This window comes from Chelon labrosus, assembly GCF_963514085.1.
Source record: "Chelon labrosus genome assembly, chromosome: 7".
NCBI classification, from domain to species: Eukaryota; Metazoa; Chordata; class Actinopteri; order Mugiliformes; family Mugilidae; genus Chelon; species Chelon labrosus.
This window is the reverse complement of record NC_140343.1, coordinates 12,779,634-12,804,716: the sequence shown is the minus strand read 5'-3', so window position 1 is coordinate 12,804,716 and position 25,083 is coordinate 12,779,634. Positions and strand designations below refer to the sequence as shown.

Sequence of the window (25,083 nt, the reverse complement as noted above, 5' to 3'; positions counted from 1 at the left end):
TCAGAACTGTATGACGTCTCCGGGCTCTAACTGCAGTTACGGTCTGTTGAATATAATCAAATACAGCATCAGGACCGGTGGTTAACAATGCCAGACTTAGACTGAGTTGACCTAAGCATTAAATAAGTGGTGATTCACAAACGGAGGGAAACGCTGAGTCTGTTCAAACACCCTCAGAAGAACTGGCAAAAGCTTTCACATGCTTTGGCATCTGAAACACAGTCTGTGGAACTGCACGAGGTGCAAGCACAGGGCTTCTCAATATCTGGGCTTCAGTCTGTATCCAGACAGAACGGCAAGCCACAGCACATCCCTATATCTTATCCCTATATAAGTTATGAATATAAACGGTTTTAATTTTGAAAGAATTTCTATAGATGAGCGCATTGTTATTGATGTAAATATGGAGTTTAAGTGGAGTTTCTTCAGAGCAATAAATGTGGTTTTAACATGGTATAAAATACCTATTGTCGAGCTTGTGGGCTTGAATTTATTCAAGACTGTAGACTGTTTTAGTACTTGACTGTATGTTGCATAAATAAATGAGTTCTTCTCGACCACTGAGTAAAAAGTTTGAGAACACTTAATCCCTCCTTAATCCGTGTAATACACAGTTTGTAGGGTTGTCTGCATCTGTGTGCGTGTGTGTGTTACTTCTGGTATAAATACCTGAGCATCTCCTCCTCCTGGTATAGAGAACTGACTGCTGCTCCTCCGAAACCTGTTCTCCTTTCTGCTCCTCGTCTTTCCTGTGAGAACAATACAGTATTGTCAACGACATATACCGAGCAAACTTGTGCAGTGATATGTTGTGTCGACCACAGACCCGGTCTGCTTTGGCTTAGTTCAGCAGCCTGGGTTGTCCTATATGCACAGAGACCTTACTGTTTGTATAGACCCAGTACAAAAGGGTTGGGCCATGTATTCACCATGAACGGTTGCACCTACAGCATCTCACCTATAGTCTTTATAAATCTAATGCATGACAAAGTTCACAATGTGCACTTTTAAATCAACTCTCCGGTTCTTTGGAAATGACCTCACTGGTAATAAATGGCCAACAAAATGCATGAAAACATTCTAAAATGTATTGCGTCTCAATTTGTGACTCTTGTTAATCTTCTGTGTTCTCATGCGATCCCATATTACTTTCGGTTCAGCCAAGACTTTATTACCCAGACTATTCTTTGCTGACCAACCTTGACTCACAAAAGAAGCCACACAAATCTGATTTCAGGAAATGGGGAGAGTGGGGAGAACATGACAAGCGAAGCAAAACAACTGTGCGTGCACTTTTGGGACAACCTAATTCACTTCAGAAAACTCAGAATATTCGCTGATGCACTGGCCCTGCTCCACTGCAGCATAATGTAATATAAAGCCAGTGTCTGCTCAACAATTGAGACAGGAACAGAGGTCAAATTGTGGCTATTATTCTCTGCCCTGCTTCTCTGTCTATGCACTGCTACTTACACCATTTAACTGTGCTTCCAAAAGAATAGCCGCTGCCATGCTATGGCGCTTTGTTAACACTAATACAATCAGGTTCTTTTCAGGGGGGCAGTTGTGTGTTGCGTTTGCTGGCCTGTCGGCTGGGCTCTCCCCTGGCATTGTGCTACTGAGGGGACCGAGTCAGCGAGTGCTGCCCCGCAACACAGAGAAATGTGTCAGGATTGGATATGCGGTTGACAGTGATGCTATTAAAGAGACACAAACGAGAAAAGGGGGCAAAGAATAGGATAGGAGGGATAGAAAAAGAAAGAAGGGGCTAAAGAAGAACAAAGGTGAGGGGGGAGAGATTAATAGAAGACGAGCAGATAGCGCAGAGTTAGGGAACAAAGAGAAACCGCAGTCAGTGTAGTAGAAAGAAAGTAACATGAGAGTGGGGAGACACAACACCACAATAAACCAAGCTGTACATGTGACAGACAGTTTAAGGAACATCAAAATATTAATTTGCTTTTCAGTTCTGGTAGAAAAACTTAAATCCATCTCTCTGTGGCTGTGTTCACTGAGCATTATGTAACTGTGAATCCATCCACTGTTTGGACAGTACACTAAACTTGTAGAGGGAACCTACACAGCATGTTCACATGTCTGCTTTGTGTGGACATGGCAGACACATTCAGGTTCATTGATAACCCGCAGGACTAACCAGGGACTAACAGGATTACTATCGTATTGATGATGCAAAATTTTAAATAGTTACTAAAACTAAGTAAAACTGGACATTCAAAACGTCCAACTAGGGTTTGGACATTTAAGCAGCACTTAAAAATTACATGAGTTTCAATTCATTATATAACAAAATGTCAAAGCAGTTATTTTAAAGAAATATAAACATGCACAAACATAATATTTCACAAGAAAGAAAGAAGGTAGGAAGATGACAAATTAATAAATGAACAGTTCATAATGAAGGCTTTAGCTTGTTTGGTCATAAAACCAGACGATCTCTGTGCAACATTTTGACCCTTAGACTAAACTGTGAGATTGAATCCCACTCACCGTAGAGCTGCTATAAGTTTTAGATCATCCTGGAATAAAATGGGGGGAAAAAATCTATAAAAATAAGCTATTTTAACAAACTGAAAATGATGCCAAGTTTCAGAAGTCTGCACATTTTGATGAAAACTCAATTCACGGCCAGTTTGTGCTTCTTTGTGTTTCAGTAACAACACTCTTTCCAGGTAAGCAGACAGTACGAGGTTGCCGCTGTAAATAAACACTTGTGCTGCCGTCCCAAAGGACAACCTGTCCATGGCAACACATCTCTCCTGACACCTTCGAATGACATCAGGCACAGCTGTGCACAGAAGTAAACAGTCACCATACAAACTGACACATCTCAGCAGCCACGCTATAACACTTCCTTGCCTTGTTTATATCCCAAGATATATACTTCTGGAGGAAAACAACACCATCTTCTCATTTGGCTATGCTTCATGTGCAGCCTTAAATAACATGATAATGAGACACTGACATCTGCTGGTAAAGACACTGCACTGCACCCTAAAGACAGAGCGATGACATTGGATGGTTCAATATCTGTCATCCTTTTTCATCTTACTGCAGACCTCTAATCTCTACAGGCCTATTTTAGTGATCACGGATTTACAGGTGGGTGGGATTTAGCATTTGGCAACGTGATGTTATGACCAACACCAGGCACCGACTGCAGAATAGAAGCAGTATATTAACAGACAACATTATCTGACTGGATGAATGACCTTCAGATCACTATCAGCAGATGTGACAAACCAAACCGGACGAATGGTATGCAGGATCAAAACAAGTCCAACAAGTCTGCAAGTCACTTATAATCCATGTTCCAGCTCCGATAATAATTATAAGTCTGCATTTTTATGACTTTAAATGGTTGAATCCTCATTTTAGGATCTGTTTTAAGATCCAGAATAAGTCCCAATGTATAGTATATAATATACAACCGTTTACAAAAAGGTTCTTCTTACCTTCGTGCTGCCTTCAGGGTCTAACACATTGACAAGGGATATGTACTCTTGCATTGCCTGCTCCGCGTCCATGTCTCCGAGCTGCTTCCAGGCTTGCCTGTTATGACATTACAACTCTCACCACAGTCATCTGAAACATGTCCAATTATATCTGTTGTATTCTTTCGATCTACAAAGTGAGGTAAAGTTCATAAAAACAATAAAATGACAATAATGAGCACATAATATGAACTAAAAGCTACCACATGAGCTCTGTGTAAAAAAAATAGACTTCACATACCATTTTCTCTGTCCTTCAAAGTCAAAGAAACCAGGCTTTGGTGTATTGCACTTCCCCACTTTGACCTGTGGATACAAGAGCAGATTACTGAGCTGAACTAATATTAACTGGGTCTGAATAATAAACAACAAAATACAAAGCAAGGACTGTGTCATCTATTTAAAATCTAAGAAGCTTGATAAATGTTAAAGATTCACTGTGGAGTCATCAGCTGCCTGTGCTCGAGGGTTTAAATCCGACCGGCACAACAGTGCATGGTGCCATTTAATCCGCCACTCACCTGTTTGTAGCGAGCGTACAGGTACAGCAGCTGGTCCCGGCTGGCCGTCTGAACCAAATCTTTCACGCGGTCGGCTGCAGCGTCAAACTCCCGCTCCAGCTCGTCTCCCTCCAGCCGGTCCCCCACCTCCATGCCGCTGCAGTCAAATTTACCCAAACCCAAGTCCGAGTCCGAGTCCGAGCCTGCTCCACCGAGAGGCTCCCCTGTGTCGGGCCGGGCTGGATCCGTACCCGAGCCCGTCGCAGTGTCCGGAGAGGACGACGGCGAACCAGAAGCCATTGTTGTTATTGTTTCCAGCGAACCGTCTCTGACGACGAGACCCGCAGATCCGAGAGACGAACGTTAAAATCAAACACAGAGTAGACGTCGGAGGTATATTTGAATGTGAATATATTTGATTTCTTTTTTTTTAATCCGTTACCGTTGAGAATCCGTTACAGTCGGATTTGTTTCTGCCGTTGGTCCATCTCTGGTACAGTCTACTAAAAGCGCCGGCTAAATCTAGTGCTAGCAAGAAAGGTTCCGGTCTTATGTCAGTCTGTGGTCGGGTTGTGTTACCCTTGCTCGTACCCTCTTACCTCAGAGGTTGTCGTGGATTATGAAAATGGCATGGAATTAGCTAAACCCTCCTTGTTGCAGTTCTTTGAGTTATTGTCAACACAATCAATGACAGAAATCATCAAATATATCATGTCCCAATGTTGTTGTTGTGACTTTTAAGAGAGATTTTTACGTATAATGCATCTGTACACTGTAAATATGATTTTTGTGCTTAGATTCCAAGGGCAATGTGGGTTTATTTGTGTAAATGCGATGTGAATTTGTAATCAAAAATTTCACATTGGCTCACATCGTAACACATTTGTCGGCTACTGTTATCTGTCATAATCTGTCCCCCATCTAAATCTGTACTTTGTAACCAATGGGGAATATTCTGGAGACAGACAGGCAGGAGTCTGTTATTTTAAACTCGGGCTGCAATAAACGTCCAATTGGACCATATGAAATAATTAACTGTGATGTGAACACAGGCTTTGACGTCTAATGAAACTTAATTCTCTCAGAGGGAACATGATCTGGATCCTTCTGTTTTTCAGCCCGACTTCCTCCGTGTGTGAGTCTCCACACTTTTCGTTTAACCTGACTCCTGCGAAACTAAATAAACCACACCGGATTACTTAACAACTGGTGTCTTAATACCAGTCAATTTATCACAATGTCTCTCTGCAGTCTTTCATTCCTCTACAGGAATGTTGGTGAAAACGACTTCAAGCATCTATCAGGCCGGGAACGACGGCGTCATCATCAGAGTGGACAGATGCATCAACACTGACATGTCTCTCACCAACATGACTTGTTTCCTTCAGGCAAACCCTCCCAAGGTTTTGTACAAAGTTATAAACCGACTCCTCTGGTAAGTCTGCAGAACTATAACTGGAAAATCTTCTATTCAGAGACGTCTGCACTCTTTGCTGCTATAAAGTGGCACAGATAAGATTGTAGCAGTTCATTGATTTGCATCCACGTTTTTTCTTTGACATATTCTCTCATGCTCAGCAAAATAATGTGTTCCTCACCACTTCAGCAGGACAGTGACACCTGGTGGTTCCTCAAACTCATCTCAGCTCGTAAAGATTAAAGCACCGCAATGGCTCACTGGTTTGCCTGTCTGAGCAGTAAGTAAGTTTGTCCATTTAAAACATCTCACATGAACCTATGTAGTGGACGTGATTAACAAAATGCTTGGAAAGTTTCATCAGATTTACTGACATGAAATGATTTTTTAAATGTCTGCAGAGAGGACCAACAATGACTGATCTGAAACCATTGTATTTATCAGGCTCAGCTGACTCTCTCTAAATATGCTGGACAGTTAGGGCTCATTTGTGATAACTCCATCTTCTAGTGAAGTGGTGTCCTTTTTCTGGTTGCAGATTGCTTTTTGAACTTCCCCTTGTGAGACAGCAACATTTCCATTTCTTCTTCTCCTTCTCCTTCTTTTCCTTTTGGCTTTCCCTTTGCCTCATTTCTACATTTGCTGAGTTTATATTAGCATTCTTGATGTTGTGGCCAAACGTGCTGAGCTAATGTTCTTGAATTCAGATGCTAGATCTGGTTTTCTGTCCTCTTACAGGAGCAGAAGGTCCAGAGGATAAACACAGAGCATCTGACTGAAACAAAGTTAAAGCTGCAGCTTGCGAAGCTTCAAAAGTTGCAGTTCGAATAAATGCATATATCTGATAGAAGCAGCTGAACGATATCTGTCAGCCACTTATAAAAGAGTATACTTGCTCCTCCTGCCTTTTGATATAACTGTTGCTTCTCATTAAGGAGACTTAACGTAACGCACTGATAAGCTGGATGAAAAGCTCAACAGTCACATGCATTGCTTTGTGCGTTATCTGTGCTGTGAGCCCATTTATACAAGCGGAATTGCACTTACATAAAGACCAGAGTGTTTTATGTTATTTCAATAGAAATTTCCACCACGTGGATCATTTGTGCCATCAACTTTCCAACTTTCCAACAGAGTGAAGAAGAACCACATTGTTCTGTAGCACAGCAGCTGTTAATGCTGACAGATGTTTGATGTCATTTGTTCATTAGAATAACACCAGGAACTTGATGTAATCATAATCCTGCTCTGGATCTGTGATTGACACAAAACAACAGGATGTACAGATGTAGGTTCTGCCACATGTCTCGAAAGTTAGGCTCTTGTGATGGATGTCCATGTGTGTATTTTTTATTCGAGACACATTCCCAAAATTTGATCTCTAATACCAAGAGGAGGACCATCAAAGTAGCAACATTTCCAATGATTCACCAAATGGAGCACAGTTATCAGATACGGGAAAATCACAGTTATTTGCTTCACGATGCCGTTGGTTTTGCTGTCTGTATTCTTTGGTATAAAACACATCAAGATGCCCTTTAAAAAAGAAACATGTCACAAACACCAACAGCAATAATTTGGGGCGTTGTGGGTTACTTTACAACCTCCTTGATTTCGTGTGATGGCCCTTTTTTTCAGGGGGTGAGCATACCGTCTATGGGGGCGAGCCAAGGAGACTTTTCTCAAGAGGAAATAGATTCTGATAAAACGCCTGCACCTGTGAGGTTTTACTACAGTCATTTGGTGAGAATAAACAAGTTAAAAAAGATTTTAATATTTTAACTGTCAGTTTCTACTCTAAAGATAAGTTGAGTTAGTTTTTTTCCTGTTTATTATGAGCAAGTCAAGTTAACATGAAATGTTAGATTCACTGTCTTTTAGCTAAATCTAGCTATTAGCAAGAGTAGCATTTTGGTAGGCCCAGTGACACACTGAGTTATTAAAATACATCCATATACTATATAATACTATATATATATATTTTCTCACATACACATGCTAACTACGTCATTTTTGTTTGTAAAGTGTGCTGCATTCAGCTTGTTGTTCAGCTTGCCTACCCTATAGCTGGCTGCCAGGCGATGCTTCAGCCAACTAGTGTTTTAGATTTCCCCAGTTAAACCGAAATTTACTCGACTCTGCTGCAGCTGGGATGTATTTATTAACTTGAAACGCATTACTTTTTGCTGACACTTGTCATGAAGCAGCATTGTGGCAAAATGTTTTAGCTCAGTTTGTCCAGCAGGTGAGGCTATTGGCGCAATGATGTTCCCAGTTAAGTTACTGTTAAAAAAAAAAATAAAAAATAAAATCTTAATTAAGAAATGATTAGGCAAAACTTTAAATATCTGAAAATAATATTAATATAAGAAATAAAACATTTTTTTTTCCCAGACAACAAATATTCATAAAAGGCCATCCAATGTCGGTATTATTTTTTGTTCCTCTCACAGTGAACTGTTGCATTTACCACTCTTGATCTTTGTAGTGGGCTGTATAGACATAGTAATTAATAATAATAATAATAATTATACATATAAAAAAAAGCAAGCTACCAGACTGCAAGCTACAGAAGTCCTGCAGTAAATCTTGGCTTCATGACATTTATAATGTCCAGTTTATGTTGAAACAGTGTAAGAAAGTTCAACCGTATGATCATTTTGAAGGATGTATTTTGTAGCCCTAATCTCTTGTATGTGTTTGTTTTCACTAGTGTACCTAATAAACTGGCAAGTAGGTGCGAATAGACTTATTTATAACAGGATTGTTTATCAGAAGCATGCAGAAAAGGGACAGCGAGGTAAACAGTTATTTTCATGTGTTGAACTGAGTGTCCGTGTTGTAACCTTATCTCGTCTTTGTTTAGAGGCAACAACAAGCTCCTTAGACAGCGGAGTCAGCAAAGAAACGTTACGAAAGAGAAAAACAGGAAATAGTGGATTCTCTTGGTGGACTGCCAACAGTTTTCAGGAGGTCCCAGCAGCTCCCGGTGCCACTGCGCGCTCTGCTGACGCAACCACGTCAACTGTAGTTCATAGCGATGGCGGACCGCAGTGTCCCCAGACCAGTCCAGGGAGGGACCGAGCAAAGTCACTGAGTCACTCCCACCGGGACCTGCTACTCCGCCGCTAACCACCTGTTAAAGAGAGGCCGAAGCAAACCGCCGTCCCTCCCGTGAAATAGTATGTGGGACGGGATCTGCTCGGAGTGCACTGACCGGGACGAGCCAGAAGTGGAGTGAGAGGGAGCGGAGTGCGCCGGGCTTTGACGCACTGCATGTTGAGCCAGCAAGTTGACTGATACAACAAAAGTCGCGTCGACGGGGAACGGGGACAGCCGCTCTCGGATTTAACGGAGCTTTGAGGGGAAGCTTGTTCCGGCAAAATGAAATTCGCGGAGCATCTTTCGTCCCATATCACTCCGGAGTGGAGAAAACAGTATCTTCAGTATGAGGTAAAGTAAAAATTTACATTGAATTAAAAATAAATGCCTTATGGGTATGGACATGGGAGAAATAGATCATGTTTACAAATGCACAACCAAAACTGGAAAAGTCACAAGTACCTGTACAATTTTAAAAGGTGTTTTCATATATAGATATATATTTTCAGGTTCAGTATGGTCTGCTCCCGAGAGCAATAAAAGACAGGAAGGACAAGGGATGCTCTATTGTTTATGGAGCTGAAATTGACTGCGGTTGTTAACAGCCATGGGGAGCATTCAGTTTTTATTATTGCTGTTTCAGTTTATGACACCTAAAAATAAACACAGTAAGTTATTTCTTTTTTTTTTTTTTCTTTTTACTGAACAACTGAAATCATTTTATATACTGAGGAAAAATACAAATTCATCATCAATTTATAATAAACCCATGTGTGGAAAGCTCTTATAATTTTATTTATTAAAAATATTTATTTTGCAAAACCAGTACCGATGTCAGTTTTAACAGCATTCATTTTATTTCTTCTGCATCTTTATTTTTTTTTAAGTGACCGTCATGCAACATAGAGGGTCCACACATGAGAGAAGGAAAAATTGGTGTTCATTGTCCAAGGTCATAATTCCTGCTAAAACTCACCTTCTTAAAATAATATTTTATATTTGCATCAGTATAACTGAACACAAATGTAATATGAGACACCAAATTATTATAATAAATTGTTTTTTTTGTTAGTTTTTTTGCAGAATTTTAAATTTGCATTTTCATTCTTCTTTTTTTTTGGCAGATTTTTGATAACCAATATGTAAATAGTACTTTTAGATTTTCATTTCATTCATTTTATAACTGTAATGCATATTTTTCACATTTTCCGCATCATTTAAACTGGAATGGTTGACTCTGTGAATCAACATCTAAGCGTTCATCTGTCAGTATATTCTGTCTGGTTTCTGATGTCTGTGGCTTTTGATTGATCTTCGTGTGCACACTTTGTTCTTTGTTGCATGGTGTACATCACTTGAGGAGTATTTTCTTTTCACACTTGCTGGCCCTACATTGAGCGCTTTAGTGCAGACGCGCAGTGACAGGGCATGCTGCTCAGTTCCATTTAGCTCTATGAATTATAGACAAAGACCCCGTTCTCTTCACCCTCAGCAGCCCGCAGCCCAGACTCAACAGAAGCCCACTGCGCTGGTTTTGATTTTGGTGACATGCCCTGAATGTTATTGTTGAGTTGGATAACTGATGCAGCAGACATTTGGATCTCACCACCTTCTTCATCATCAATGATAAGCTGTCATTATTGTGCATTAAACACATATTTAGGCAGTGTAATTAAAGTGAGACACTTAGTGAACACGCTGAGAAGCAGTAAACTCTATAGTAGCATCTTATTTAAAGTAGTTATTAAAACACACACACAGTATGTGGTGTCTTTGTATGTACAGATTGACGCATACTGAACACAGGGACAGATGCGTGGCCATACCAGCCATTTTACACCTCCAGTCTTCACAGCGGCACTCGCTGACCTGAGATGGATGATGGTAGATTTTTTTTTCTGTCATCCGTGTTTTGTGTTTTTATTCAGTAACAGTGTCATGAGATATAATCTTGAATTCGTATTTTAGCAAGATAGGCCAGTAGTTATAATATGCTGTTCATTGATAGGCTTTATGAAGCCTGTATGTGCTATACAATTACTGTAGTTAATGTCTGTGACAATTGAAAGATAAATAATAAAACCATTAAAACGCAACTGCAACCAGACGTTAAAACATAATTCCCGTATTGCCAAAAACCTTGCATGCACAAAAACCAGCATGACTCGCTATTGTTGAATTATGTAGAACAGGAGAGATGTTCCTCTGTCTATACACTTTGTCTTCTTTCTCAAGGCTGAATTATAAATAAGGTGCACAGCAAGAATGTTTGTATTTTGCTGCAGAAGCCTTCAGTCTTGGTCTGACCTCTCTAAACCCCATTAACTCCTAACTGAGTAGGTGGGATCTAAAGATGATGGACATCTTATTAAAGCTCCTGAAACAGTCAATATACAAGGGCAAACATAAAGTTTTAGACTTGAAGAGAAATTACTTTTTAACGTCATGTTGGAAAAATAAAATCCTCCGATCTGCTGCTGTGGTACAACTCAAGCAGTATTAGGCCATGTTTTTTTATTTAGCGCAGGGATTGGTAGAAATACCTTGATTTCATTAAACTTAAAGCCAAAACAAATGCAATTTTTTTTTGGTAATTCAGTTATCATTCCAGCAGCACTGGTTGTTTCTTACCATATGCAGGAAGCAATGACACTAACACAGTGGCTGTATCTGCGACTTATGCAATGCTACAGCTGCCAACATCCAAATTGACTGTGGTTTGAAATAATATCCTCGCCTTTGTGTCCTACTTGGATTAATTAACCTGCTGCCACTCGCCTGCTTTTTTTGGAGCTCGCTATTGTGTGGAAAACTGTGCGGCGTATATTTGGATTGGTCAGCCAGTTTCTATGCAGATGAGAAAAATGCGGCAAAGTGGCTCATCCAGCAGATACAGACTCTAGTTAGTAAGGCACTTCATCCGAACGTGGAGGCATTGACAAGGCGATTGAGCGATGGAGTAATTAGGTGTGTGCTTTATCCTGTGGGATTGTGTTTATAAACCTATATGCTAAACAGCTGATTTGGTATGGAGGTGAGAGAGTCCTGCCAACTCCAGGGGCTTGTGCCAAAAGACAGGAGATGTGGGTTGATCAGTTTCATTCCCCTACATACAAACATACATGTATTACAGCATGGAAGATGAATACAGACAGTTATGTGTGGCAGCAGATGAATTTATTGAACAGTAGGTAGGGATTCAGGTATGTGTGTGGGCGAGAGACCACTTATACACTTACCTCTGCAGTCTAATCACTTGTGTAAGCTTCGATGAGGAGGAGGATGCATGTGGAGACTGGCATTTACAATTCAAAGTAGCAAAGTAACGCGCCGATGAAACGCAGGTGCATGTGTGATTTCAGCATCTGATTCTTGGGTGTTTAAAGTTCAAGCCTTGTCTTGCCTAATTAATCTGAACGATGTAGATTCAGCGTGTGTCTGAACGACCTCGGTGAGCTTTCGATTCCTACAGACATAATGGAAACTGCACACAATATCACTCTGCTAATATAAACCGCATTCTGTGCAATAAAAGTGTCAGTTATCAGCGTGTTCCTCGATATGAACATTATGTATACAACAGGCATGGCATGGCAACTGCTGAGAACCCCCCTTTCTATACCTCCCTCCTTCCTTCCATCCTCACCTCATCGTTCCTCCCCCACTGGGAGGACATCTGGTCCCCGACCAGACCTGCCCTCTGCTCCCCCCCCCCCCCCCCTCCCTTCGTCCTCTCCTCCCATCCTCTCTACTCCTCTTTCTACAGGCAGGGATCCACTTAGACACAGGGCTGTGGATTCAAGGGATCCATAGGCTTTCTGTTTGAGCCATAGAGCTCTTCAGACTAATAATCGAAGCACTGTGCCATCTCCTCAAGCACAGTCTCAAGCATCACAAGAGGCGTGACTTCGCCATATAGCACTCGGATATGTTGGTTAATCTCCACTCAGTATGTTGCAGCTATTACATGATTAAGAGACAACAGTCAATCAACTGGATGCTGTTGGGTAAACTCCAGTGAGACGTACTGACACAAGTGTGGTGCTGATTTTACACATATGTTTGGTTTATTGAGCCCGCACCATCAACATATTAATGTATGGTCACTGGAACTGATGGGCCAATTAGGTTTGGCTTAGTTACTGTCTACAGGTTTCACTGCTGATTTCTGCCAAGCCTGCAGGTTTATCTCAAGTCCCCGTAGGAGGCCCCCTGCCCCCTTTCCCATAAGAGCCATCACCATGGCGATGTATCCATCATAAAGAACACACTCTTAATTTCAATATCCCATCTATTAGTTGGCTTCGTTGGCTATTAGCCAGGCATTAGCCAGCTTCACAGTTTGTCTCCTGTGATATTTATCAGAGCTCCAGGTACTTGTTTACCTCTCGGTTTAGCCTCCAGTGCAGCAGTCTCATTGTGCATCTAATCCACAGAGGAACGAGTGTCAGCAATCAAGGCCGTTACTAATGCACGGTATTTTTGAGTTGCTCCTACCCACGCACAGCGCTCCTCACACTGCTCTTTCACTGCCATGTTACTAAAGCAGCAGGTTCTTTAGGAATCTGGACAAAGGAAAACATACAGCTTATCGGACTTTTAACGACAAAGTACATTGGCATGTTTCATTTACTTATAGTATGATATACATTTTGTCTGGCAACTGTCAAGGTTGACATCTAGCCCAGACTTCAGTGTCTTGAACTTAAAAATGTTGTACTTAGTAAAAGTTCATAAAGTGCACTAGATATTTTGGACCATGTTTGCGGGGCCAAGTCTTTATCAACAAACTAGCTTCAACTCCTGTCTGTACTCCGGTTGCTGCTGATACGTTCAGATGAGCCAGCATGTTTTCATCTGTCAGTTTCCATTATCTTCAAGATCAGTCTTATTGCAGAGAAACGACCTCATTTAACCACTGCAACTATCTCGACTATCTTTTAGTTTTGTCGGATTCTGTCGTTTTCCCATGTCTGCACTTTAAACTAGAAGGGTGCACACTTGTATGATTTATCCAATTGTCGCATAGACAAAGGGAATTATCATTTGCATTTGATTTTTACAAGTCACCATTAGTCATCTAAGGATTTTTTGTTGTTCGTGACCTGTTTGTGGTATCCCTGTAAGTGTAAACCTTGTTACTTCTGCGAATGAAAATGCCGCTGTGCTTTGGAATATGGAAACAAGTAAGGAGATGGCCAGACTCCACAAGACTTAAGACTTGCAGCACCGACGTTGTTCATCATGTTAACAGTTTTGTGACCATTGTTGTTTTTGTCCCTTATGGAGATCAGGTGTTCAGTTATAATAGCCTGCTGCTGCAAAAACAGATATTTCTAACAATCGCATAATCCCTCATGATCCCCTATTATCATTTTTCTGTTGTTTATACTTTAAACATGCCGTTGGTTCTCATGTGGAACAGGCGGTTAGGACATTCAGTTGTTTATCAGGTCATCTAAATCCTCCCATTTGCCTCATACATGTATAATCATCTTTATTTGCAAAATCCATTAACTCTCTGAACTTCAACATCCAGGCAAAATTACAAAGTGTCTCTTGTACAGGCTTGTCTTTTGTGTTTCTCGGGTCTCTGTTTGCAGACTGTGACTTTTTATTCTCATTTCCTCGTCAGGCGTTCAAGGATATGCTGTATGCTGCCCAGGACCAAGCTCCATCCGTAGAAGGTAAGGAGGCTCTCTGTTTGGATAAACAAACCCAGACGCACTGATAGACAGAAACACACTCACAGACATGCACACACTTGTGCACCCAGTGTCCCCTGTTTGGGCATCCCCAGAATAACAGCCCTTCATCTGCTAAAAATAGGTGGAAATCACTGCTAACGTGCTGCTACTCATCCCACAATCTCTGACTCGACAAGACCTAAAGAAATCATTACCTGCACAAGAAAGGAGAAAAGTGCAAGTAATGTTAAATGTTTGAAGTGTGAAGAGGAGGTGTTTTTCATTTTTTACTGTAAACTTGGTGTTCTTAAAACAGACAGGATGTAAACTGGCTGGATGCCGAGTATGAGTGCTGAAACGGTTTAATAATTTTAGAGCAGTATGCCGACATGGCAGAACAGAACGGGAGTTCAATAGCTGGCAGTACTGAACGCTGGTACTCTCCACAGCAAAGATAAGATAGGCCACTGGCTATAATTACCCTTTGGCATTAGACTGCAAGGGCTGTGTGATGAAGGAAAGAATGTAAACCATTTGTGATTATTTTAGATACACGTTTGCAGAAGTAAACAACTTCCTTCAGTTGCAGGGTTGAGATATAGAATTTTCTCTGTGAGAGAAGGAAAACGGGGCCATACTGTATATGGGTGCAGCGAACAGATTTCTATCGTGCTTTCTCATCTGTTTTGTGAATAGACTTCTGTGTGTGTGTGATTGTTCCAAAACGTGTGCCTGCACAGTGAAGGATTTTCTGGTGATGTGCAACATGCTTCTCATAGAGCTGCACCTCCCAGAGCTCAGTTTCAGCTGGGCAGGCTCGATGTGGCTGGGAGTGTGATTTTATCTATGAGCGACAAGGACAATCCTGTCACTGAGCCTGTCTGGAGAGTTGAGCTCTGTCTCTATGTCTGCAACCCTGCGTGTGCATCAGCGTCAGGCACGAAGATCAGTTACAGACATTTGTTGACTTGGATTGCAGTCGTAGTAAAAGTAGACCACTGAGATTTGTTATGTAAAATACTGTATGAAATGTGATTTGAATTTGTATGAGTGCCTGTGTTTCCAGCTGCAGTGCCACTGCTCTTTACTTAATTGTACATTTAATACTCCTATAGAACATGCACTGATCAACCACAACATTAAAATCACTGACGGGAAATAAATAACACTGCCCATATTGTGACAATATAGTGTTCTGTTGGGGAAACTTTTGGACCTGGCATGTGGATGCTACTTAAACCTTTACCACCCACCTATACCAGACCAGACACCCGCACCCTATAGCAATGATGCAGCCATCCCCAGCAGGATGCATCCTGAAACAGGGACATGCACAAAAATGGTTTAGGAACAACTGGGATGATCCACAGAGGCCCCTCCCCTCAACCCATAGGACCCAAATGCCCCCCCACTAACAACATTATGTTACCAGATACCACAGGACACCCTCAGAAGGCCCATGTCCATTGTCTGATGAGTCACAACTGTTTTGGAGGCACAAGGAGACGTACACAGTATTTGGAAGGTGGTTGTAATGTTATGCCTGATCGGTGTATGCCTCTAGAGCCCGTTAGCCAGTCAGTCTGGATGATAAACGATTTCCTGTCTCAGGTCTGAGCTGTGCTCATGGGTCACTGCTGTGCTTCTGTCAACTTGTCGCAAGATAGGTGAGCCTGTCATATGAACAGAGACGGGATCAATCAATCAGTAGGAAATCATACTGTGCTATTTACAGTATGTGGGAATGTTTCAAAGTGCCCCATTCAATCACACTGATTTATCTTTTTTCACAGTTTTTTTTTTTTTTTTTTTTTTTACAGCCTGCATGGGGAAAGAAACAAGTCTCAACGGTGGCACATGTGGCGTTAGCGACAAGAAGTCCTTTAATGTATCAGACCTGTCTGATCCTTTTGGTGTAGGGAAAGAAAAAGAGATTATAATGAAAACAGCTGCAGATACTGTGGTGTTATTGAGCCCTGAAAGGCACATTTCTCCTGTCTCCTGTGGCTGAGCTTTGTTGACTTTTTATGAGAGAAATAAGATTGGCAGGATAAAATGCAAGCTTACTGGAGCACCATCTCTCCACATATGCCAGACCAAAACTGTCAAAGCTGATTGAATTTACAGTGGGTCAGAATAAAATTGGAAAAAACAGACTGTACTTTTTAACCTTTATAAAATACTTTATGACAATTATGGCATGAGCTCTTGTGGAAAGCGCTGGAGCATCAGGAACAATGTTGGGTTCAGTGTGTTGCTTAAGGACAACCCTGAAATTAACAGCTCACCTCTTGAGTCACAGCGGCCTTGCTGTGTTTCTCACCACCTGTGCAAATCATATCACAAATATTTACAAGCAGAATTTCCTGTTATTTTCAAACCACCGTATTGTTCAGATTGCTGTTCCATGAGTCAGCCAGGAAGCATCATATCCTTACAACTGTGAAACCACAACTAGGGAGTTTTATGCACTTTCTCTAGATTCCTCAGTGATTTTATGAGCTCAAGAAAGTTGCATGTGCGTGTTGTGTGTTTTTTAAATCAACTTAAATACAGTAGAGAACATTCTGCGATGCTGACGCAACATTCAAGTTGGAGCCCAACATTAAACCTTTTTTTATTATTATTATTTAACGGTTACCACTGTCAGCGTTATGTTGGAAAGGCCTTTTCTACAACCTATACCTTCTCATAGATCTATAAAGACTCTAATGTTTTAATATCTTGTTATCATTTGATCCTCTAAACCACACATAAATGCTGTCTATCAGAAAGTGTTACTACTTCAGTACGCTCCCTGGGTGACTAGAATGGATTTTCCAAGGTTGCATCTCTGTCTCACTTCCTGTCTACGTCTCTCTCTCTCTCTTTCCGTCAGTCTCTGGCATGAAAAAAACAAAACACAATATTGCCAAAGCATCAAAACACAATTTGCCAAACTTTCCCTCTCTCTCTCTCTCTCTCTCTCTCTCTCTCTCTCTCTCTCTCTCTCTGTATCCTTCTCTCTCATTTCCTCTCATTCTCTCTGTCTCACACCTCAGTCTTTTCAAAAAGCAACATTTTGGTATTCAGAAGATGTATCCTTCGCCTGAGGGAGACCGTTTACTCTGGGTTTAGCTACTTATTCTGCTCGCTCTCCGGTTACCCTGCTCTACCTGATAGAGCTGTGTAACAGGCAGACCGAACACTGAACAGGCAGCCCTTCAAAGCCTCTATCAAGACGTCTGCACAGATTATGAGACTGTGGTTACACCAACAACAGTAAAAAATATGTGCTGTGTTTGTTTGTTTTTTTCCATAAATGCATAACTGTCTCTCCCACAGCGTTTAACATCGTGTGGAGACATTGCTCAATCAGCACCTCTGCTACACAAACCCTCCGTGGGTATGCACCAGAGAAAATGCTCCATTTCCAGTCGCATTAATCATTTAATTTCAACAAGATGGATTTGCAGTAATTAAGAGATGCTTGTTGGGAACTGACAGAGACCGCCACGTTCACATTACGGTGGCTCCGCTGCCGCATGTGACCCTTCACCCCTCGTTGAGATCCTTTGTTCTCGTTCCCTCCGTCCCTCATTGGCCACCGTGTAACTGTAATTAAAACACGCCTGTCCCCGAATTGCCGAGTGCCAGAGGAAGACAACAGAGAGAACAGCTGGTTGGATCTCTGGTTCCCCCCGTTCCAGCCATTAGAATGAGTTATGCCGCGATCTAATTCAGTTAGCCCGCTGATTATTACAGAGATCTACCAACAATGGCCCCGGAACAGGAATCCATGTATAATCTGTGTCCCGGGCTATTTTCAGCAGTGCTCACATGCCATGCGTGCCTATATTTGTTATGAAGAATTGTGTTAATCCTGCACATCATTCATTTGCTCTTTCATTCATTCATTCATTCATTCATTCATTCATTCATTCATTCATTCATTGTGTCCGTCCTGCTGCTGCTCCATTAATGGCCTGTCTATTATTATGATGGTATCTGTGTGAGGCTGTTTTAGAGGAGAGTTGTGGGAGGATGGTAGTGATGGCACCGCCTGATACACACTGAGAATTAGCTGGGACCCCCATGTACCTCCATGAACACACATTATGTCTGAGGAGGGAAGTGGGGTGACGCATTATTGATTTATAGCTCAGTTGAGCTGGGGGAGGATTTCCTCCTGAATCACAAGTTCTGGATGTCCGAGATGAATCAAACCAGGGAAAATCAATAATGAATGGATTGTTTTTCATGTTAGGCTACAATTCATCCTATACAGTAAGGCTCCTTCTTTAGTAAATGCCCACCTTATAGTCATTACTGTCCTCTGCACTGGTCGTGAGTTGCTTTATCCCCTCAGGTCAAATTAATGATGGTATAAAAACAACATTTTCAGGGCTTCTTTGTGCGGATATGAACTTTTTGTGTGGAGGGGACTTTGTGTAACATCAGCAGCATTGTGTTTTATTTGGATGAAACAGAGGAAACACCTTTGTTTGAGCAGTCTCAGCCTTAACCCCAAACCTTGTATGACGTTTCAACCATGTTTCAGTCAGTGAAAGATCCTGATCCCGTGATAAATTTGTTATCTTCACAGACATTTAGGCCACAGCTGACGGAATAACAGTCGCATTATACAGCAAATGAAAATGTGTTGCAGTTGCTCAGCACACTGTATTTGAATGTGCACACATCGAACATGCAAATTTCAGATTTATACAGACAGATGATGTGTTTTTGGTGTCTTTGGCTTGGGGCCTAGACATTCCTGGGCCGGACAGTGCTTAAGCCCTCTACAGTTGCTAAGCTGCTGTTAGAGTGGGTCGAGAGAAAAGTGGTCCTTTGTAACAGTTATCTGATAACAGAAAGAAGAAAATAATAGTCAGATGGATGTATACATGGACTAAATTAATGTTTGCCAATCTGAAAACCAGATGTTCAGCTAGACACCTGTACCATCAACGCCTTCTGCTCTCCACTGTGCAGCCTGTTTGCTTTTGTTGTCTTGCTACCCCTGAACAATACTGTCCCCTCTCATGAGACTTTTCTTAGCTTTGAGTACAGGTGAATAACATTCCTGCACTTCTACAGCTCTCCCATCACCCCTCTTAGCTCCGATTACTTTGTAATGAATATTTTTGTGTGGTTTTTGTGTAACTAATCTGCTTAACGAAAGCGGCAACATGAATCCCAGCCTCAAATCCTCTCGACTAACACCTTTCAGCCAGCTCTTAGTCTGCTATTTTCTATTGTTTTGCCACTAGTCTATACGCTGCTCGCTCATCCTCCATTTTGTCTGCTCTTGTTGTTGATGATCACGATGAGTGGTTAGTTGAAAAGCTGCTAGCCTGTGTAATACAGCGCTGATTATTATTCTGCTTGCGTATTTGATGGAACAGCAGCTGTTATTACTGTTGTTGTTCCCTGTTGGAGTCTCTTGTTGCCAGCCCCGTGTGGAAAATTACACTTTCTGTAATTTCCTTGCCTTGGAATGTAGTTAACAGTTTGTTGTTCAGGCAGATTTGCAGAAATGCTGATGCATACGTGATGTTTACCTTGTGTTGGCTACATAGGATTTATTTATGGATGGACTCTGTAGCATGACGTAAAGGTCAGACTCACAGCCAGAGACGCAAACAACTATCTTTAGCGACAAGAACAACAGATGGTGTGGTTCAGGCAACATCCTCAAGCCAGTCTGGTGTTACATGAAGACGCAGAAGACACTGAGACAGTCTGAATTCGCTGTGGCAATTTGTGCAAGATGTTTCCCAACTGCTAACCTTAAAATGTGTTGTTTTAAAGACGGTGGGTGCTCACACATCTCTAGAGCCGCTAAATAAATAAATTCATAAATGCCCTGTCCTAGATTCAGCAGCTCAGACACAATAGACGGCTATGTTTTTGGTGGGAAGGAAGGACGGTAGTTGACAGGGTGGCAGGCGGTCAGGCTGTCAGAAGGTTATAGGAGCAGTGGAAAGGAAGAGAGACAGATGGACATACAGACAGACAGGTAGACAGGCAGGGGGGGTTCAACAGGACAGCGGAGTGGCAGGCAGGGTCTTCCTCCGACCTGCATTATTGATGGGCTCTTTGACAGGCTGCTGCTCATGGTCCCTTCCAAGCACTAATTGCTGGGTTTTTGTGGGGGGTTGTTACTTTTTTGGCCTCTAATCTTGGTGCCACCTACGTCGATATATTGAAAATTCAAGTCAAACGCAGCCCACTGCAACAAGACGGCTACGATAAATCTAATGGCACAAACTGAGTGAAATAATTTAGAGCAGTCCTTCTTCACTTCTTTGAGACAAAACATTATTCACTGTCTACAAAATCTATGAGGCTTCACATCACGTCTTTTTCTGTGCTTCATTCCATCAGTATTTCTAGAAGATGAGAAATTTATATATTCTTTTAGATTATCAGTCCAATTGGCTATAATGCAGATCTTAAATAATTATATTCCAGAAAATGTACTGAGCACAAATGTCCACAATCAGATTTAAAGAATTATACTCTCTTCGCTGAATTAGGTTCAGCTTTTTACTGTCCATTTAAGGCAGCTGCAATCGTACAAAGTAGGGGGACATAGCTGTGGATTCAGAGATTGGTCTTTTGATGAGGCTTCTAAGGGTATTAAGGGGAGGGAGGGAGGCAAGGGGATCAGGGTCAATAAAAACCTAGGATCGCTAACACAAGGTCAGGGACTAATCGAACCGAGGTTATAATTGGATGAAGGGATGAAGAACCACGGACGGCATGCTCTGCCTTTGTATTTGTCGCAAATGTTATAAAAAGAATAAAAAAGGCAAGGCAAGCGTTTGGAAAACAATAACAAACGGCTGGGATCGTCCATGACCAGTCTGGAGCAGAAGAAGATGTGAGAGAGTGATACTTCAGGCAGCAGACAGACAAACAGACTGAGTGGGAGGTCCCTGGGCTCATCTCCAATGCATGTTGCCCTGCATTAGCACTACAGCCATCCCGCAAGAGAAAGACGGTGAGAGAAAGAGAACCACGGTAGATGAAAGTCTTCTATCCATCCATCCATTATTCATTGGTGAATTAGATCTCGCCTGAATGAAGTGGAGGAAAAGAGGAAAGAGGAGGAGGAAGAGGGGTAGAGAGGGAAAGGTACGTCTTGGTCTGGGAGACGAAGGAGCTGGGTAGCAAATGTTGTGTTGCCAGAAACAGGTGAGGAGTTGAGATGAGGATGGAGCTCAGATTTGGGACACTTGACCAGAATCCGGGAACCAGGAACTCCACTGCAAATGTAGTGTTTGAAAAGATTGAAAGGATGCAAAGAAAGGAGAAAGGTGGTGGGTTCAGGGGTTCAGGCAGGAGAAATTATGATGACTATGTCTTTGTGCGTTTTGGGGAGGGGATGGTTCAGGGGCAGGGTGAATGAGATGTTAGTGGTGCTCAGAACAGTCAAGGTCATCCTTGAACGCTCTCACCTCTTAAATGTCATCATGAGAGGTTGTAAGGCTTAGAGTCAACAAATTGGGTTCTGGCCTCATGAGCATGTCTCTACATAAATCAGTATGACGTGGGAGAGGCTGGGATCTCTACATCGTCAAAGATGGACAGAAACTAAACACAAACCCTTAATATAATGTAATATAAATGTTTCTGAGATGCATCTTTACTACAATGAGAATGCTGTTTTGTAAAGGTAAATAAGCAGAAAGCATAGATGGCATGATCAGGCTGCCATATGCACGACTGAGGTCATTTACATGGAGTAATCTCATCAATCTCAAACATGGCAGGTATGTGAATGTAATAAGATCTGACTGTTGATTAGAACTTGGCTGCCAGATCTCAGGGGTTCGAGGTGTTTGTTTAGCATTAGATGGGTTTCTAAACCATAATGTAACCTCTGTTGAGGCAAGTGTTTTCTTTTTTAATCGGTGATGAGACACATGATCAACAACTCTGGCTGCCAGCCAACACATCAGCAAGCTTCGCTGGCTGTAACCAATCAGTCACAGCTGACCGCATGGCATTTTATCTGGCCTGGATTCACACAACTGTTTCGATGGATTAAGATGATTAAGTTTTTATCAGCTCCTTTGCTTGGTGGAAATTGAAAAAAAAAAAAATAAATGTTTCTGTAAGATTTGGATGCCAAAGTTTAAAACAAGCTCAGCAGTCTGAGTGCACACAATGCAAAGTAATGAGGTGTTGATGGATGGATAGAAAGAAGAATAGAGACATGCGACCTTGTCTTTGCCGTGTGTCTTGATGTTTCTATCTTCTCATACTGCCATATTTGCATATAACTGCACAGGTGTCCACACACACACATGCATGCAGAGACACTGACACACACACACAGAAGGAGCTGCAAGCACCAGAGCGCGTGGGTGTGATTGTGAGCTATAGGTGATGACAGCATGGCCATATGCTGATGTATTTCTGTTGCAATTAGAGGACAGCCAATGAAATCATTACACTCAGCCCGATGGGAACACTGAAAGACCTTCATTGCTGTGTAAAAGCTTACAGTGTCCAGATATATATTGTGTCATTGTCAAGTTATTTTAAGTTATTTGGACGGTCTTTTGTGGCACGGTGGTTGTATGTGGGTCGGTTTTTCCTGTGTGTGTTAGTGGGTGAGTAGGACGTTGCAGAAGACACAGCGTCCTTCACCGTACCGGTGCACTGCATCGTCTCTCTCTGGAGAGGGAACTGGGACCTTGCTCAGATTGGATCAGAGATTTGAAACGTGGTGATCATGTACCAATCACACAAAGCTCGCATCACTCTCTTTTCACCTCCCTATTGTTGCTGTATTGACTCTCGGGACGATATTTTTGCTGCTACTGGTGCTCAATTAAAAAGTTTCTGTTGGAGCCGACTGTTTGTAAATGAAATCGGGACTGGCCCCATGGGTGTCAGCACCACTCTGCGTGATTGCACGTGTGTGTGTGGATGGGCATGTTGGGTTATACAGGTGGCATATGTGTGCGTTTCCTGTGCTCCTGATGTTTTATCATATTTCTGACAATGGGCAGAATGTGAGACGCACAAAGTGGTGGCAGTGGAGGGCGAGAGAGGAAGCATGAAAGAAAAAAAGAGAGGTGACACTGGTGGTAATTGGAGGAAAGGAAGCCCGAGCCTCAGGGAGCCTTCTTCCACAAATGTTACTATTACTAAAATAAAGGATGTGTGAAAATAAGAAGTGGAAGCAGAAAAGAGACGGGAGACGCCCTTTCGTTAGCTTATTCAATAAATCTGGAATCACTGCACATTTTAAACAGGTTCCAAAGATTGAAGCAGTAAATGCTCCTAATTCAAGTTTAATACATTTGAGGTCAGAGAATTGTCCTTTCAGGGCGCAGAAAAATATTGGCACAAATATAATTTCTCCTCTTATTTACACTATATCGTGTTATAATCCAGAGGCAAGAGGAGAGAGGGACGGGAATCAATAATTCACAGCTATTGTTCCTCCCGGACAGCCTGTCTGTTTTTATATTAAACGTTGAATTATTAACTGTGTGTGAGATTGGAAATATGGACGGTCGCCGGTGAGTTTTCAAAAACTGTCCTGTCTGCAGACTGGCAGCAGAAACAACTATGTGGTTAAGTAGAACATAAAATGAATTAGGATTAGTATATTTAATAAATGTAGGTATATTAGAAACAAGTGGGTAGATTAGACATTGAAGGACAACTCCACTGTACGTTGGCTCACACTTTGGCCTCGCTCACATCCTCATTCATTGTCTCAAGTTTTCTTGCTTACTTTACAGTCGTCCTGTCTGAGCTCATTTTTAACAGTTCTTCTAACCCTTATCTGCTACCATATTCTGGCCTGAGGAAATATGCATATTTCATGTCCCACTCAACATGTGACTGATGATATTCATGCTGTGTGTTAATAATAACCAGCAACTTCATTTCTGGTAAGGTTGACTCACTGCTAGGGTCAACTCCTGTTAGTGCATGACATCTTTGCTGCATGTTTGTGCCTGATTGTTGTTAAGAACCATTCTCTTGACTCTTCATTCTCTTAGCTGCATTACAAAAGAAAGACTCTTCTGTTGCTTTTCAGTAGCAACAACAGTTTGTCCCTGTTTTGCATTTGGTCCTCGGGCAAACTGCATGGCTTCTTCTTGACAAGTGCCATCTGATAATTAGGTCTCATAATCACCCTATTAGTATGCAGCTCAATTGAGCAGAGAAGAGCTTATTGTTCCCCTGGCATGAGCAGCAGCCATTTGTAAGAGGATTATTGTAGATTTCTTGTTAGGGTTTTTATGAGAACGAATCATATGTGTAATGAGTTAAATTGTTGCATTGTTAATCTCGGAAGCGTTTGTTTTTAATGTGGCCAACAATGTGCGTCGGAACAAATTATAGCCGTCGTGGCAAGTCCCCTATTAGTATTCCAGTTATGTTCTTGGAAACATAAGAAGCACGAAGGGAGTGGCACTGCGTCTCAAAGTTGGGTTCACTTTATAGCTGCAACCTTCTTGTCTGCAACCTTTGTTTTTTTGGCACATAAAGCTTGAACTTTCTCCATCCCAGTTTCCATGGTACCAAAGAAAGAGGCCGGAATCACTCAAGCCGTGTTTTGTTCCTGTGACATTCAGGATCCAAACACAATAAGCTGAGAACATGTAGAATTAAGGGCCGGAGTGGTTGGTTGAATTATAATGCTTTCCTGTGAAAGCGTGCAAATACCTCTTGCGAACACAGAAGCATAGGTGCAAAAACTAAAAGTATGGTATTTGAAATTGCAAAGGCAGTTTGTTTTGCAGGTCACCGACTTGAGCTGATGCTACTAATCACTGCACCACAATGCAGCCCCTAAAAAGTTGTTATTGTTAAACCAGAAGTGACCCGTGTCAGGCAACAGTTCCTGT

General features: G+C 41.8%; 2 protein-coding genes across 3 annotated transcripts in view; one reads left to right on the top strand and one right to left on the bottom strand.

The window, feature by feature from the left end:
• acbd6 (acyl-CoA binding domain containing 6) overlaps positions 1 to 4,755 on the bottom strand; it is a 29,591-nt gene extending 24,836 nt beyond the window's left edge. Inside the window, exons 1-4 of the mRNA XM_084548491.1 lie at positions 4,034 to 4,755; positions 3,754 to 3,818; positions 3,474 to 3,570; positions 670 to 749 (exon numbers count right to left, since the gene is read on the bottom strand). Of these exons, the coding sequence (XP_084404617.1) occupies positions 670 to 749; positions 3,474 to 3,570; positions 3,754 to 3,818; positions 4,034 to 4,312 (521 nt within the window). The 5' untranslated portion in view covers positions 4,313 to 4,755. The remainder of the gene's footprint in view (positions 1 to 669; positions 750 to 3,473; positions 3,571 to 3,753; positions 3,819 to 4,033) is intronic.
• A 3,862-nt stretch (positions 4,756 to 8,617) lies between these two features.
• The window catches only part of xpr1a (xenotropic and polytropic retrovirus receptor 1a), a 64,265-nt gene continuing 47,799 nt past the window's right edge, over positions 8,618 to 25,083 (top strand). For both annotated transcript variants that reach the window (XM_084548901.1, XM_084548900.1), the window contains exons 1-2: positions 8,618 to 8,882; positions 14,167 to 14,218. In XM_084548901.1, the coding sequence (XP_084405027.1) occupies positions 8,814 to 8,882; positions 14,167 to 14,218 (121 nt within the window). In that variant the 5' untranslated portion in view covers positions 8,618 to 8,813. The remainder of the gene's footprint in view (positions 8,883 to 14,166; positions 14,219 to 25,083) is intronic.